Raw genomic sequence first — 18,060 nt, 5'->3', positions numbered from 1 at the left:
AATCATTTCCCAATGGATAAAAATCAATGCTGGCAGTATTTGGTATTACTCTCCTGAAAAGGATCACAAATTGGATTATTCTCACTTTGGAATTATGAAGAAAGAATGTGAGAAACAGGCTGCTGAAGTATCTTACAAATCACATTCTCTATAGCTTGCATCTAGGTTCGACTTAAGGAGAATTTTTATTTGACAGTGAAAGTACGTCTGGTAAGAAACGTTGTACCTTTTGCAGTTCCTAATCCATCCGTATCCGCTCCCAGCATTATTATTTCAGTCCCACAGTGAGAACTGGCTCGAGGATCAACCCTACCATCATCGAAATGCACAAACCTGTGAGGGTCATCTGGGTCACAGTTAGGAAGAAACTGAGTGACGGCTTCTGCCACTTCTTCATTTGATAAAACATCCCAGAGTCCATCAGTGGCCAAGATCAGCACATCATCTGCTCCATGCTCATATCTGGAGAGATCGTAGACTCTTACCTGAAAAGAATGGGAACATTCCTACTTCAGAGGTAGAGAGCGCATTATTTCACACAACAAATGAGCTTCTGAATTCCTTTCTCATTTCCCCTCTAGCCTAGGGGTTTTTAGGGACGCACTCTAAGGCGCTTGGTTGTGCAGCCAGCTCTGGGGCCAGGGGTAGCTTCCTTTGGAGACTTGCTGTATAGACATACGGGGCTCACCAGATGAGCTTCATAGTTAACAAGGAAGAATGTATTGGAAATGCAATGCTGGAGACATAGCTAGAACAATACCTATGATGAATACTGTGCTAGCCAGAAGAGTACTCAGAGGCTTGCCCCCTTCCTTCCTTTGCACATCCATTCCACAAATACTTAACTAAGGGCCTGCTCTGGGCCAGATGCTCTAAGTATAAAGACGGACAGCAGAGTTCCCTGCTTCTGGGCTCTCTCTGCGGGGGAGAGAAGTCCAGCCTTGGATCTTCAGTAGTTCCTCCGTGTGTATTTGTCTGGGACTGAGGAGACGCACTTGTTTAATGGGCTCACAGCAATCACTTTTTGGTTGACTTGTTTGAGGCCCTGGGGGCAGGACTCTTCTCATGTAAGGACAGGGCTCAGAACTATACTCAGATTTGAGGGGCCTCAGTCTAGCCTCAGTTAGAAAGGACACATGCTAAGTCTGAGTCTCCAAACTGTATCTTGGCAAACGTGACGTCTTTCCTCATCCCTAGTAGCTGGAATGACCCGGATATTTCAATATCCATCCATTCTTTGAGGGGAATGGTATAACCTTGACAAAACTAGAAAGAATAAAAATGAAGCAGTATTTGGGTTAGGTTACAACTCTATTTTCACCCAACTATGGCAGCAAAACAGCTTGGGGTTTCATTGCTATTCTCTCCTAATTTGGCAGAACCAGCCCTATGTACACCACCCCATGAGCTAAGGACAAACACAGGTCAGTGTCATCAATCTTCTAGTTCCTTCAACCCCTCCATTTCTCTCTCCTATCTTCTAAAAGCAAGTCTGAGTGAAAGCTGTAGGCCAGGGAAGGGGCAGGGAGAAGAAGGAGGTTGGAGTTTAAGCAGCCGTGTGCCCCGTAACACACAGTTGGTGTTAGGTCATTGTAAACCTACAGAGAATTCCATTCTAAGAGGCTTACAGACTGCTCAAACCCACATCTTTGAAAGCCAAGCCTCCTACAGTTTAAAAAGGTTTGCTCAAGCCTGTGACACCCCGACACAGGGCGGTCCTGTGGACTAACAGCCTACACCCAGCAGCAGAAAACAACAAAATACTACACACCTACCACAGAGCCCTTGGAAAATGAGCTCAGATGAAAAGCAGCCTCCAGGTACCACGCCTCTGTGGCCTGCTAACTAGGTGATAACAACTAGCTAGTGGCCCACACTCAGGGGAAGAGAACTCAGGGGTATCCTGGACTGGCTTTTAACATTGCCTCAAAAGGGATGTCCACTTCAAGGGTAAGTTTACCTCCCAGAGAAGGCACTGTGCCTTATGAAGCCAAACTGAAGAAAACAACAAGGGGAATCTTTAGTTTACAGCAGACTGGAAAATCCCGAATGCCAGAATTCTATCTTCGGGCCACTGAACTCATGTGGTCCAGTTTTCACTCTATGGAACCCACCAAATCCCCTTTGGTGTATTCTCTTGTAATTCCTGGGTGTCACAAATGTTACAGCAGTGCTTCTCAAATGCTAACGTGCCTAGGAGTCCGGGGCGGGGGGTGGGGGGGGGGGGGGGGTGGGGTGGATCCTGCTAAAATGCGGACTCAAATTCAGCTCTGGGTTTGGCTAGAAAGGCTGCATTTCTAGCTTACTCCCGCATGCTGCCGATGCCCTGGGTCCTGGGACCACACTGTGAGTAGGGAGGCTGAAGGGGATTTCTACTGGCCCAGGCTTGCAAGCACGGGAAGCCGGGGCTTGGTGGCCTCCGTGATGCCTCCAGCCTGTCCTCTGAGGCAGGCTTTAGAGAGGACAGCAAATGTTGGCTCTGGGCTCCCCAGTCCTGGCTCACTGTATTATTTCCAGGATGGAATGATTCTGCTAGCTTCCTACTGGGGTATATCTACAATACATTTCTGTGATAATCTGAACTCCGCAGAATAAAAAAGGTTATGGGAGGTGGGGTGCTGATGTCAGCCCTCCCGGTTCCAGTCTCATGCCTGTAGCTAAGTAGGATATTCTATCTGTCTTCTAGCTCCTTCTAAAAGAAGGATTTCTAGGTCTGAAGATAACCTCCATTTAATTTCAGGACTACCCTGGGTTTAGGATGCCAGAATCCCTTCAGGTGCTTTCCTGCTGGCCAAAAATATATAGAGATTCGAGTTGTGTAATCTTAAGTCATCCTGCCCACTACTCGAATGGAAGTCTAGCCAGCAGAATGGGTGTGGATTGGTGCACAGAAACACGTTAGAAAATGCTCTCTTCAATACCATCAATAAATTGAATCCTTCCCTAATTCCACTGTTCACATTTCCACACACAGCTCTCTAATGCAGTTTCATTAGCCAACATGAAAATCCTTTCAAAACCATTCTCAAGTATTTTTAATGTAAATAATAAAAAGCTGGTCTCAACCCTGTTCCCTGAGGCACTCCCCAATTAACATCCTTTTAGGTTTTTATTGCTAACCTTTATTTCGTGCCCTTTAGCCAATTTCCAAAGGACTCTGCCAACTTTCCACTTACAACTCGTGTCTTATACATTAACCTGTGATGCAGAACATTTTGTGAGAAAGCTCTCAGAAAAACTGGGCTGCAGCACAGGACAGCCCGCTGCATGCCTATCCTCCCGGAGGCAAGGGCTCCAGAGGATTCTGCCAGGCTCTGGACTCCTGACATCCTCTCCCTGAAGTTGCCGTTGGCCTTCCTCTATCAGACCACACTCACCTCTCAAAGTTCCCTCTTCCATTCTGTAAATAACTTCTTGATATTCCAGGAAGCCGCACATTTAACTAATGGCTCTGAGGCTCCCCAGGACCCAGACACCAGGAAAAGTGTCTCTGTGGGGCCCAGTAGGGGAGACATGTACTATGCAAATGCCTCTGTCTGAAGGAGAGCTGGGGAACGAGGTCAGGGCTTCTTGTGGCTCCTTCCAATGTTCCTGGCTGCCAAGAAGGAAGAGAAAGGCCACAGGAATCGTTGAGATTCTTGCAGTCTTTGACAGCAATGTAATTTGAGCAGCTGAAAGACGGGGCCAGTGTGGATCTGTCTGCCCTCCTAGAAGCACCTTCATGTGTTTACTGAGCACTTACTATCAGCCAACGACTTTTCTAGGCACTGCAGATACAGCTGTGAAATCTCTCACAGCTTCTTTGGAGGGTGGGAAGAGGAGAGGAAGAGGGAGAGAAAGAATCTTCAGCAGGCTCTATGCACTGGGAGCCAGATGTGGGGCTCGATCTCATGACCTTAAGATCATGTCCCAAGCCAAAATCAAGAGTCAGAGGCTTAACCGACTGAGCCATGCAGGCGCCCCTCAGTCCCGCACAACTTCTACACTAGTAGATTAGACAGATATACAAACTCCAATGTCAGAAGAGGATAGGTGCTCTGAGGAAAAGTCGGAGTAAGAAGAACGACAAGATGGGGTCACTGAGTGATAGATATTCAGGAAGGCACGTGATATAATGAGCACTGGGTGTTACATAAGACTGACGAGTGACTGAACTCTACCTTTGAAAACAATAATACATTATATGTTCATTAATTGAATTTAAAATAAAAAAAATAAGAAAAATGATAAGATTCCTTTTAGAAGACCTGGCTATAGCAGGCCTCTCTGGGAAGGCACTGTTTGAACAAAGATCTCAATAAGGGAGGTGACTTCCCACAGGTCCCTTCCTGTGTCTCCCGTTCCTTCCTCTGGATGTGGTGTTAGACTGGGGATGCAGTGCCCCCCTTTGCTGCCATCCTGAAGGAAACCAACAAGCAGGGTCCATCCTCTTCCCCAGTCTTTGTAGTCACAAGCCTGCACACCCCCCAGCACAGCTCTTCCCTACCTGTACCTGTTTGGGTCCCCTTGTTTGTCTCTGCCACAAGATCATGCTCAAACTCTCCTATGCCTAAGAGTCACCTGGGGCTGGGGCGCCTGGGTGGCTCAGTCAGTTAAGCATCTGCCTTCGGTTCAGGTCACGATCCCAGGTTCCTGGGATTGAGCCCCAGGAGCATCGGGCTCCCTGCTCAGTGAGAGGCGTGCTTCTCACTCTCCCTCTGCCATTCCCTCTGCTTGTATACTCTCTCTGTCAAATAAATAAATAAAATCTTAAAAAAAAAAAAAAAAAAGAAGAAGAAGAAGAATCAAGAAGAAGAAGAAGAAGAAGAATCATCATCATCATCACCGGGGGTGCTCACCCAACAACTTGAGATTCAAGGGCCCACCTTTAACATTCTGATTGTGTCGATCTGAACCCAGGCATCAGCTTTAGACAAAGGCCAGGTAATTCCAATGCAAGTGGTGAGGCAGCCTTGCCTTGGGAGCATGGTCAGGGGCAGTGGGCTCCTCAAGGGGCAAGGTCTGAGCTGCCCTTTCTGTTTCTATCCCCGGAACACAGAACATGGAGCTAGCATTTGGGAAGCATTCAGTAAGCAGCCAAGAGAAGCATCTGCCTCACTGCACGTTTCCCCTTGTTCTGCTGACCGCGAACACGCAGTGACTTGGGCCTCTTCTCTCCCCTCCCCAAACTCACCCTCTGGCCAGAGATCCCACTTTGCATTTCTTCTCCTGCTCACGGTATTTTTCATAGTAAGTAACAATAGATCTTCGGTACATACGAAATGCGAGGAAGGGAGGAAGAAAAATCATTCCACGTCCGAGATCTATTCAGAGGCCTCTCTCACCTGGTGACCAAGCGGATTTGGCTTGTTACCTCTGCCACGCAGTCACCCAAATGCAGTGTGCTGAAACTTAACGGAAGTTGCAGACTCTCTCCTTCTCCTTCCCTGTCCTCACTGGATCTGCTGACAGAAAACTAAGTGTACAGAAGGGAGCAGGAGGGAGTCTGGGGGGCAGAGAAGAGCCTTGGCTAATGTGCCCCTGAATGAGCCGAGTGCTGACTGCTGTCCCCAGGCTCCTGGTGGCAGAGCATTTAGAGATGTCCTTAGTGTCATCACTGGGCACCTGCGGACACAGGCACTTGCGACAAGCAAGCTTTCATCCAGCCCCACCACTCAGGGCTTGGCCGCAGGCTGCTGCTTCGCGTTTGTGGAAAATGTGTGTTCGCCTCTCTGCTCTACTACAGAGGAACCTTCAGTGGCATGTTAACATAGTTCACATGGGTGTAAGCCGATACAGGCTTCTTGAAGCTACTTTTTAAAAAGAGCCCATCAATTCTTCCATTTGTCAGATCTGGGCTGCTTCTCTAGGATGCCCTTGTGGCTTTTACAGCTTTATCAACTCAGCAAATTTGCCAACCTTTTTTCCCTCTGAAGCACTCAGCGGAGGCCCATGAGCTTGCACAGCTCAGGCCTGGCTTTTTGGGAGGAACAAGAGCCCTGCCTTTGGGATCAAAAGCCCCCACTTCAGGTCTCTGCTTCTAACCACCTTTGGGACTTAAGAGAAGCCATTTATCTTCTTTTTCTTTCTTTCTGAAGATTTTATTTATTTATTTGACAGAGAGAGATCACAAGTAGGCAGAGAGGGGGAAGAAGCAGGCTCCCTGCTGAGCCGAGAGCCTGGTGCGGGGCTCGATCCCAGACCTTGAGGTCATAACCTGAGCTGAAGGCAGAGGCTTAACCCACTGAACCACCCAGGCGCCCCACCATTTATTTTCTTTTGTTCTCAATCTTCTCATCTCTGAAATAATTGTTTAAAAATAAAAAATATATATATGATAGCATCTGCTTCACTTCTCTCACAAAGCTCTTAGGAAGATCAAATGAGGTGACATGGAAGGAAACCAAAAATTCTACTGTACCACATGCTATTTATTATCTTAGGGTACTGATCTCTGGGCAGTCCACCTGAAAGTAAGCTAGTTTGTGGAAGGAGAGGGTTCAGAGTGGGCTCAAGGGCCTTGGAGTTCAAGTACAAGTCTCTTTTAAAATAACAGTGATTGGGACTCTCAATAGTGTTCTTGGCAGGAAAGCCAGATGGTCCCCAAGATACGGATGCTGACAGGTGGTAGAAAATAAGGAGAGGACAAAGTCTTATCCTCTATACCCCATGAAGCCAACTCAAAAGCTCAACCTAGAGAACTTTGAATATGGCGCTTGTACCAAAAAACCCCTAAAACTCCACCATATTTCCTTGTGAAATATGAACAAAGCAGATTATTTCAATGTTGGCATTCTGGCAAGCCACCAAGACAGCATGCAGAGTGTCTCTTGTGACCCTATCTACACGGTGTCATGAAACACACATTGAATTTGGCGGCAAAAGACTTGGGTTTGAAACCCACCTCTGCTCCTTAAAATTTAGGCAAAACCACTTGGTCGTTCACATTTTCAAAGTCTACTGACCACCTGCAGGGAATGTGGAAGGCAGCAGTGACTCATCACATGGCATGTGAGGAGGAAGGAGTGGGATCACATGTCTGACACACAGTGGGAGCTGCAGGGGCCAAAGCCTGGGGAGGGGAGAGAGGGCGGGTGTGCTTGGGCAGCTTTATACCATCTGGTTTGGCCACAGCACTGGATTTTCACTGAGGAATGGTGAGGGAGAAGATATGACCTTTCAAAACTTCAGTGTCTCTGTAGTGAAATGAAGGGTTAGAATGCGGTGGTCGCTGGGGATGCTTACAGCATTAATGTTCTCTGACTCATCATAGGAGGACTTAGGGCTGGCTGCATGTGACGGGCCCCATGACCTCGGAGCATCTGACTGCAAACGCATCAAGGGACATTTAAATATTACAAATACGCTGGCTACCCACGCTCCCCAAAAGGAGCCGGCTGTTTGGGGTGTGGGCATAATTTTATATTTGAAATATACCACAGATATTCTTGTGGGTTTGCTTTTTCTTTTGTAGTCTGCAGACAAAGTAAACATGTGACTTTTGAGGGTGGATACAACTTAATAGTTGAAATGTTTCTATACCAGTGGAAGTATTAGGTAAGAAGCCTGAAGCTGAACCCAGTGCTACCGGCTGGCCACTCTAGCAGGAGGCTTCCATTTTCTCCTCATGAGACCAGTGCTTTGCAGCTCAGTGAGGTAATAAGCCATAGGAAGGAATTTCCTTTACATGCTGGGCTACTCCCATGATCTACTCCTTTCTTTGGTCTTTCACTGGCTTGTGCACCACAAAGTAAAGGCTTATTGAATGAATCAGTGAATGAATGGCTTGAATCTAGCTTATCAATCATCTGAGGAATAAGTTTGTGTTCATTAAAATGCCCATTTACAGAGCTAAAGATCAGAAGAAACCTCAGCCTGTGAGTGAAGGCCTGTGGGTGCAGTGTAGGTGGACTGAGTCGTGTCAACTACAGTGAGGACACACACAGAGTGACCCTGTGTCCCAGTGTGCATGAGATAGTTTTGGTTTGTGCTGTTTTCCCAGCATAATTATTAAAGATGTCCACACTGACTCTCAAAAATGTCCTGGTTGAGAGGGTAAGTCATATCACCACCTGACGAAGAAATAACAAAAGGACTGCTACTTCCGGCCAGTGGGACCTAACAAAACCACAAAACCAGACTGTGTTATTGCTGCACAGGACTTCTTGCACCATGGCAGGATTTCAGAGATCTCCAGTGAGCAGGAGAGCGAGTTACTATGTATCTCACCTCAGGAGAGAAGACACAATGTGTCTGATCACACATGGTCTAAGAACACTCAAATAATAAAACACATATAAACAGATGTTAAAGACTGGTCTTCAGGGGCGCCTGGGTGGCTCTGTCAATTAAGCATCCCACTCTTGATTTCGGCCCAGGGCATGATCTCAGGGTTGTGAGACTGAGCCCCACATCGAGCTCCATGCTTGGTGTGGAGCCTGCTTAAGATTCTCTCTCCCTCTCCTCTGCTCCCGCCCCCCTACTTCTCTCTTCTACTCTCAAAAAAAAAAAAAAAAAAAAAAAAGAAAAGAAAAAAATCTTCAAACATCACAGCCAATGATGCCATGCTTGCCTATGATCTGCTGAATGGTCTGGTGGCCACTGAGGTATGGATGTCATTTTATGTCAGTGAGATCACAGGCATGCATCTTCTTTATACATGATTAAATCTGTTTTTCTTTTTTATTCTTATTTTTTACATTAACCTGTACACCCACATAGAGCTTGAACTCAGGACCCCAAGATCAAGAGTCTCATGCTCTACCAACTGAGCCAGCCAGGCGCCCTGGGGTTTGCATTTTTAAACAAACTTCTCAAACTACTCTTCCGTGTGCAATAAATAAATGCAAAAAAAAAAAAAAAAAAAAAAAGATACTACATGTTTAAACGAAACATTCAAGTGAAATTATTATTTTTTAGAAGGGGATCAGAGCAAAATAATCTCCAATGAGAAGAAATATTTGATACAATAGAGAGGTTGGCTCCCTTGTGTGACCATAAATTTTATGAGTTGCCAAGCCAGAATTTTTGGTGTCAAAGTAAATGTCAAATTCTGGTTTTATTCAAATAGCTAGTTACTTCCCAAGTCATTTCGCAATGGAAACAAGCCAGGAAAATGTCACATGCACACATACAAGTGATTTTTACAGCTAGACCAGAGAGTTAGAGATGCAGATGGAGGACAAGTGAAGTCACAGAATCTTTCCTAGATGTAGGGTCAGACAGCACCTTAGTCAAATAAAAGCAGCTTCTCTATACTCTTAATGTGATTCCCCACCCCATCCCACACACATTTTCAAAGTGGTGGTGATGGTGGTGGTGAAAGGGGAGCAGACAGCCTCCAAGAGTAAAGCACCCCAACTGAAAAGATGCATGAGATGTTGGCTGAAGGGCACAGACTTCCAGTTATAAGACTAGGGATACCAAGTCCAGCATGGGAACTATAGTTACACATAACCTATAGATGCTGTGTTTTATATATATATGTATATATATATACACACACATATGTATATGTACATACATTTTATGTATATATGTATATGCATAAAATATATACACATCTATATATATTACTATATTATAAGAGAGTAAAGCTTTAATATTCTCAGCACAAGAGAAGCAGTAATGATCTGATGTGACAGAGCTATAGTGCTAATTATTTTGTAGTAATATACGTACACAAGTGCATCAAATCAACACATTGTATACTTTAAGCTTATACAATGTTACACATCAATTGTATCTCAGCAAAACTAGAAAAAGAAAACTGCCAAACACAATTGTTCTAGACTACCAAAGCATCCCTAGATAGAACTCACCATTTGTCTTTTGTAGGAGTAGCCATGGTTTGTGAGGCCTGAAATTTATACAATTTTAGCAGCTCTCTTCACAAAAAGAATACAGAAACAGTTATGAATAAAAACAGAGATATTAATGTGTTTATTTAAAGTGAGAACAGCACCTGAAGGACTCAGTGGGTTGAGTGTCCAGCTCTTGGCTTCAGCTCAGGTCATGATCTCAGGGTGGCAGGACTGAGCCCTATGTCAGGCTCTGCACTCAGCGGGGAGTCTGCTTGGGATTCTCTCTCTCTCTCTCCCCCTCTGCCCCTCCCTCCTGCATGCACACATGCACTCTCTAAAAAAAAATAAATCTTTTAAAAAATAAATAAATAAAATAAAAATAATAAGAGAAGAAGGGGCACCTGGGTGGCTCAGTCATTTACGTGCCTGTCTCTTGGTTTTAGCTTATGTTATGATCTCACGGGTCATGAAATCGAGCCCCAGGTCAGGGGCATGCTCAGCAGGGAGTCTGCTTGAAAGTTCTTTCCCTCTGTCCCTCACCCCACTTCCTCTCTCTCAAGTAGATAAATAAATCTTTTTTTTTTTTTTAAATGAAGGAAGAAACTAACAAGTTCCTGAACCGTGGAAAATGAGGTCCCTTTCTTCTGAGAAATGTTTACAAAGAAATGGTTCCTGACTGTAACCTTGCCTCTCCTCTCCACCTAGAACATTCTACATTTCCTAGCAATAACCAGAACTCAGTAAGGGCTGGTCCAAGTGAAGAACCCTGATAACTTATGTTTAATTAGATTCTTTGTAAATCTGCTTCCATACTGATAACTAGATTACGTCTATTAACTAGCTAAACAGCTAACTCATCAATTTATATTAGTTTGCACTGGAAAGATAGATGATTATTCCTCTAATCTTCAAGATTTCACAGCAGGGAGGGTAATTCTACAGAGCTTCCAAGATGGCCTCTATCAATTCCTGCCCTCCCTGTACAAGCACGCTGTTTCACCCATGAAAAGATGGATTCCAATTTCCCTCTCCCAAAATGTGGACCAGCCTTAGTGAGATCCCTGACCACAAGTATGTGGCAGAGATGATGGTTCTAAGCCTTCTGAGGCAGGGTTTTTGTTTGTTTGTTTTTTTAAGATTTATTAATTTATTTTAAGGATGGAAGGGCAGGGAAGGGGACAGAAGGAGAGGGAGAGAATCTCAAGAGGACTCACACTGAATGCAGAGCCTGACATGGGGCTCAATCCCTCCACCCTGAGATCCTGTCCTGAGCTGAAATCAAGAGTCAGGTGCTTAACTGACTGAGCCACCCAGATGCCCCTGAAGCTTGTGTTTTTTTTTATTTTTTGCTTTTAAGATTTTATTTGACAGAGAGAGACACAGTGAGAGAGAGGAACACAAGTAGGGGCAGTGGGAGAGGGAGAAGCAGGCTTCCCGCCGAGCAGGGAGCCTGATGCGGGGCATGATCCCAAAACCCTGGGATCAGGACCTGAGCCAAGGCAGACACTTAACGACTAAGCCACCCAGGCACCCCGGGGCTAGAAGAAGGCTTAAAAAGCCTTATAACTTCTGCTTGGCAGTCTTGAACCACGCACTTTGAGCTTTTTTTACTCAGAATCCAGTTGCCATGCTATGAAAAGCCAAGATCCCATGAAGAGGACACGCGTAGCTGCCTCAGCCGAACTTCCAGCTGATAGCCAATGTCCACTGCCAGCTACATCAGTGAGCCATTTTGGACTTCCAGCCCATCTAGTCTTCAGATGACTCTAGCCCCAGCTGACATCCAACTGTGACATGAGACTCCCAGACAGAACCACCTAGCTGAGCCCAGCCAACTCATAGATCTATGAAAGGTAAGAACATATAAATACAGATAATACACTGTTCTGTCAAGACTCGAGGTTCTAGGGGGGTTTGTTCGGCAGTCCACAGAGGCACAAGGCACTGTAGTGAGAGAGATCACTTCTAGGCCCTCTCCTGCTATGGGGCTGGGGAGATGGGATGGGACACTGGGCTCCCCCTGGAGTTTTCTCCTTGGTTTCTATCTGTCCATAAGCATCACTTGTTCCCCTTGCTCCTGTCCTCCAACAGGCAAATATTAGGAATAACACTTTTTGTGGGGTGAGGAGAAGAGAGCCACAGCTATTGAGTGGGTAAATTAAATCTGGGTAGAGTAGAAGAACAAGAACAACATTTTGGTCTGAAATCCAAATTATAGTTTCTAGTCTAACTTTATACTGGTTATAAAGTTATTTTCATCCCAGGCACTGGTGGCTGTGTTTTTAATTGTTCAGAAAACTCAAAGGGAAAAAGGTATAAAATTAGGTTTCTTCTTCAGTCCCCAATAAGCAACACCTTTCCCTTTTCCTAGGCTAGAAAGCAGTGAATTTTTAATTTTTAGAAAATTTCACTCTGCCTCACCCTCTAAAACGGCCAGGTTTTTGTTACATTTTTCTGTTGCAACGTCTCTAAGATGCCCCTTGTTTTCATTTTCGCAGTCCCTGTCCTAGCTTCCATCCTCCTGCCAAAGTCTCCTGTCTGCCTCTCCTCACCCCTCCACCACCCCCGTGCCCCCATCTATGTGCTGTGACAGGCTTCCACCCAACATTTACCATGCTACTCCCCTTGCTTAAAGACCTTACCTACTGCCTTGGGTCCAGCTCAAGGCCCTCCACAATAATTAGTTTATTATATAGCTCATAGCCCATTGAGCTAATCTTCCAAACTCAGTGACCTCATAAGGCAAATTTTACTTCACACCAGACTCACTCCTGCCTCTTTTCTTGTCCTACTTATCTTGTCCTTCTTTACAGTATATGAGTCCCTCTCCCTTTTTGGAATTCCCCTAGTCTCTTAGAAAGCAGGAATCACAGGGTTTATGGCTGATGATTCCTTCACTGGTCTCACATTCCAACTTGCCCCCAAATTCTAATTCTTTTGAGGACACGTTCCCTAGTTTTTGGCTCAGTAAACATGATTGGACTCATGATCTCTATGTAAAGAGCCAGTGAAATCTTGTGATCTTGATGGAATCAGAGAAAGACCAAGGAACTAATACTTATTGTGCCTGGTTCTGGCTAAGTACTTTATGTATGTCAGTAATTCGTTCCGTTAAGTTTCTGGGTATAACAGTGCTACTGTCCTCTTTTTATTGAAGAGATAGCTGAGACTTAGGTAAAGTAACTTTCTCAAGGTCACCCAGCTAGTAAGTGAAGAGGCAGAGCTTGAAGTCAAGACACTGACCAGTCTGAGCTTCTAAGTACTATATGAAATCACCTCCTAAGGTATTTTTGAGGCTAGGGAATTTTTTAAACAAGTTTTTCCTCCTCTACTACCCAAAGATATTTACTGATACCATTTTATTAAATTTTCTTCATGTGCATATTTGTATACACACATGCATACCTTTTTACTAACGATCATGCTCTTTGTATATACAACCATATTCTGTTTCACTTAATACAGTACAGCTTTTTCCCATGCCATTACGCATCAATATTGTTTTTTACGGAATTGCAGAAATTATACAATACAAATACAACATGCCCCTTCCCAAAGTGCAACTTTGGCTTGGGGTATGAAAAGCTATCAAGAGGACTTTAAATGTTAAGATGATAACAATGAGATCTTAAATAATGTTCATGATTTCATGGGAGACAAAAGGAGAGGCCCAAAGAAAAGGGTCGTTCTCTCTTACTATGGATGACTGGGAATCCCTAAGTAGAAAGCCTTCCAGAACCTGATAGGGAAGGAAGACTAGCATTTCCTGACCATCTCTGGCCATGTACCAGACCTTGTGCCAGATAGTTCCAAAGATGTTTTTCCTTTCTTTTTCTAGCACCTTGTGATTACAGGCATTTTCACCCCACCTAAGGGAAGGGAAAGGCAGGCTAACATAGTGCAGGCCACATGGGCACTGAGATATTGGAGTCTAAGGTCTTCCTTCTCTTAGAGAGGGCGGTTTCAGATGAAAGAGAAAACAGATGAAGAATAGCAAGAACGAGCTGAATGAGTCAGCTGACGTTACAAAAAAACAGCTGACAGGAATTTTGAACACCAAGGAAAGGAACAATGAAGCCAAGAGAAAATGGGGCTCCTTGTGGTTCAGTCTGGCAGTGGCGGGAGGAGGGGATGCAGAGTTGAGGGAGGGGTTGGTTGGCTTTGCAAAGTAGTCCCCACAAAGAAAAAGACCCCATTCTTCCAAGAGCCCGAAAGGGGGCTAACGGCAGTCTTGGAGTGCAGGCCAGAAAGCAAGTAACACGAAGAGGAATCCTAGCTCTAGTGAGGGCCCGTTACAGGTCAGAGAGGAGCGCGGAGCAGAGAACATGTGGAGGTTTAGTCTGCAGACCTGTGCCAAGGTGCCTGAGTAACACAGCAGGAAGTGTGCTGGATTGCAGCGGGGAGAAGAAATGCTGGAAGAGAAGAGGTGGAGAGTTTGTGCTCAGGGCGTGACTCTCCCGATCCTTTCCTTCTCCTCTTGAACTCTTTCGGGACAGTCGAAGAAAGGTGACTGCTGATGAGCTTCACTGTGCAAGGATGTGGGAGACCTGGCTGAGGCTTTCTCATAGGTGGGGAGAGGCTGCTCTTCCACCGTGACACAGGGAACCACGGTGCTATGGACCAGACGAGAGTCAGAACGCGTCCACATTTGATGGTCAGGCCAACGCTCGGTTGGTGGGGGCCCCTTGTGGAATTCATTTCTTGGCCGGAAATCCCTGCCTCAGACCTTGGAAGACAGGAGGGAGGCTCAGCAAGCCTGGCGGCTGCTCTTTCGGTTTGGCAAACTCAAGATTTTTCCAGCGCCTTGTGTTCAGTGAAACCGAAAATGTGTTTGGCTAGAAACCCTTCTCTAATTTTTAAACCCCTGAGCATTTTTTACGTAAATTTGATACACATGTTTTTGTCTTATTTTTATTTAGCTCATCAAATCGAATTAGGAGCTACAATGATGAAGGGAACAATGCTGATTTCCAAGAAGATTTTGGAGCCTTTTTTTTCTTAGAACTAAATCGCATTTTCTCCCCAACTGTTAAAATTACCAGACTGAGCTGGATTTGAAATTTAGAACCCAAATGTGAAATGAAGATCCATGCTTGGCAAAGATGAGGCATAGCAGGGGAATGCTTTTAGGAAATCACAGTTAGAAAGCCAGGGTAGGTGTGGGGTGCGGGGTGAGGGGATACAGGCAGGAAAGGAGGCCATTCTTCATTAGACAGTTTAGCTCAATTTACCTGGCTTTCCGAGCTCCCCCAAAGAGGCCCATTCGCCATGTCTCCAGTGTTGGACTCTATCACTAGCACTCAAAGAAGAGGAGTTTCTACCCCAAGACAGGGGATGAGGGAGTCTCTTGTACCCCTCCATAGTAGCCAATTCCAGCTGCTCCTCCTCTTCTAACCGCCCTCCCTCTTTCCCCATTCTGGCTAAGCCCTCTCCATCTGGAAGCACTTAACATGTACAACAATTTTAATCTTGTGCAAAGGAATCTTCGGGTCTACACTACATACCCATTAAGCTAAATTATACGTGCACAATCTTATTTTGCACAATTCTGTCTGGCTGAGATTGGCACACACCAAAGGCTATTACTGTCTTTCCCAATTACTTTTTCTAGTACGCCATCATTTTCTACAACTTTAGTCTGAGGCCAGCAGTATTTCTCTGAGAAACTTGAGCCACTGAGGTCCCAGGACAAAGATTCTCTTCAGAGCCCCTCGAACCTATACTCAGAGGGTCCCTTAGACATTGTCCAGAGACATTTCTTTGAACTCAGCTTCTCTCCCCTACAGACCATCATCAAATTAGACAGACCTGGGTACAAGTACCATCTTGTTATTTCATGACCGTACAACTGGGGGAGTCATAACTGGGGGAGTTATTTCACTTCTTTGCAGCTCAGTTTCCCCATCTGCAAAATGGGTACAATAGGCATATGGACATCCTAGGATACTGTGTACAGAAAACACATTAAGTTGTCTGAGCCAGACTAAGTAGTCAACCTGTTATGTTACTTGTTATTACAAAACTACATTTTATTGAACTCTACACCTTTTCTAAGGGCACTTATATTTCTTATATTTCTTGTATTTATATTTTATATTTCTTATATTTCTCCAGAGGTGGGCGGTTTCCTTTTAAACACCCTGCCCACCTGTCCAGTCCCTCACCAAGGCTGAACCAACCAACCCAGGTCCCTGCAAATCAGCATCACTCTAGATAGGTGATCAACCGACTGGGCTTTCTCCTCAGTCCCCAGGGAGTCTCCCATGCACCCCCAAGTTTTAAACCCACAGTCTCTTCTTTGGAACCATGGCAATAGAGTGATCCGAGGATCTATAATCTAACTGGGCAGAAATTATTCTCATTCAAACCAAACCACACCTCTTCTCACTTTATATAGAAAGCATAGGTGTGTGTGGAAGGAGAGGAGAAGGTTTTCACTTTGCTTTAAGAAGCAAAATGGTTAATTAGTGCTTTCTGAGGACTCCCCCCCTGCCCTCGCCACCAAGAACATGAGTCACACTTCATCTGTCCCTTTTGCAAAGTAGAAAGACGATGGCACCATTTAATAGGTCTGATAAATGCCTCTCTCTTAAGAGGGGGGCATTTAATAGGTCTGGTAAGGGGGGGCATAGAGTCCACGAGTCCAGTATTTATTGCTTTCCCGCAGCCAAGGGTAGTTTTAGCAATAATTCGTGGATCCTGAGGTTGGCCAGAATAGAAGGATCAGGAATCCACAAGCTTCTGGGGCACCCTGGACGTTTTATGTCATATTGTCCTCATCACGCAGAATTGCTGGGAGGCCTAAAACAGAGACATCTACGGGCTCTGATGAATGGTAGTTATTATTCCGACCAGGCTGATCTCATTTGAAATCCTGGGTGATATCGGGAAAGGTATGTGTCTTCCAGGCCTTCTACCTACTAGATATTGTCCCCTCTGTGACTTCCAGAGCTCTTCTGGCTACATGTATTTTAAATGCCAGCATCAGCAACAAGGACTCCAAAAGAACCACCCACCCTGCTCACAGCCCTGCCAAAGGGGTGGGCCTACATGGCTGTTTGTGCCCACGGAGGGCTCTGGGGTAGACAAGCTGGAGGGGCAATTCATGGGCTGGGCAGTCACTTGTGGCCTGGTATAAAAAGGGAGTTGGGCCAGTGATTTTCCTCTCTGGCAATGAGGAATCAGGAGAGTGAAGGACTGGGTTGACTGGCAGCAGAAACAAATGGAACATGACTGGCCACAGTAAGGGCACAACGCCCCCATGAAGGTACAGACTCCCACTGCTGAGGCTCTCTGCGGGTGCCTTGATTCCAGAACCCCCCTCCCATAAAGCCTGGCTGGTAAGGTTCTTCCTGTGTTCATCCTGTGTTCACCATAAACATCTCTTCTACTATAATTATAATAAACACCTCCTCTTCTGAGTTAGCATGAGTGGATTTTGGTTTCCTCCAACAAAAAGAGCCTTCAACAAAACAGCATCTATGCTTGGGAAGAACACGCAGATGGAGCTATGTTTAAACATTCTGGGCAATTCCGGGGCAGGCACTGCTTAAAAAGGTAATTAGACAGAATGTGAACACCATTGGTTCCTGACTCACCTCTCCCTGGCTCCCCTCCATTGTAAAAATTGGAAAAGCTGGAGCTCTCTCCCTCAACCTTCCTCGCAGCCCGGGGAGGTCATGTGACACAGTTCTGGCCAACGAGACACAAGTGCACAAGGGAGTCTCTGTTGGGACAGACGGGCTGCCTGCCTCCTCCTTCCTGCCTTGCATGGAAATGCTACGCTTGGAGCAGCTGCCACCATCTTGCAACCTTGAAGTGAAAGGCAGCAAAGCCGGGATGCCAGTCCAGGCGCACGGGAGGGCATGCACCCACAGTAGCTGCCACCAAGCTCCAGCCTGTCTGCTATAGGAAAAAAAAATGGACCCTTAACCTACTACTACTTAGATTTCTCTACAACTTAGAACCAAAACGTTTTCTAAAGATACACCCTGAAACAGAACTTGACATTGTTTCCTCTATCGTATGAAACACAGGTTGTTGGCTTTTTCTAACATTAGTTTTAGGTGAGGAAAAAAAATTTTTTTTTAACCAAAAAGTTGACAACTTATTTTCCAATTATCTTCTGTAAACATCAGCTCAATGATACAAATTCTACAGGCAACTAAAATCGAAGAAGGGATAAGGTATATATACGAACAACGATGTGATAAGGCAGAAAGTGGAAGATAGTAAAAGGCAGCTGCCTTACGACCTGTGGGATGACATTACCTCTGGT

At 45.3% G+C, this 18,060-nt stretch overlaps 1 protein-coding gene across 1 annotated transcript in view; it reads right to left on the bottom strand.

Moving 5' to 3' along the window:
* LOC111160197 (protein phosphatase, Mg2+/Mn2+ dependent 1H) overlaps positions 1–18,060 on the bottom strand; it is a 256,386-nt gene that overhangs the window by 20,539 nt on the left and 217,787 nt on the right. Inside the window, exon 9 of the mRNA XM_022523104.1 lies at positions 334–485. Within this exon, the coding sequence (XP_022378812.1) occupies positions 334–485 (152 nt within the window). The remainder of the gene's footprint in view (positions 1–333; positions 486–18,060) is intronic.

Source organism: Enhydra lutris, unplaced genomic scaffold, assembly GCF_002288905.1.
Source record: "Enhydra lutris kenyoni isolate GAN:26980312 unplaced genomic scaffold, ASM228890v2 scaffoldscaffold74, whole genome shotgun sequence".
NCBI lineage: Eukaryota > Metazoa > Chordata > Mammalia > Carnivora > Mustelidae > Enhydra > Enhydra lutris.
This window is presented reverse-complemented; position numbering and strand designations above follow the sequence as displayed.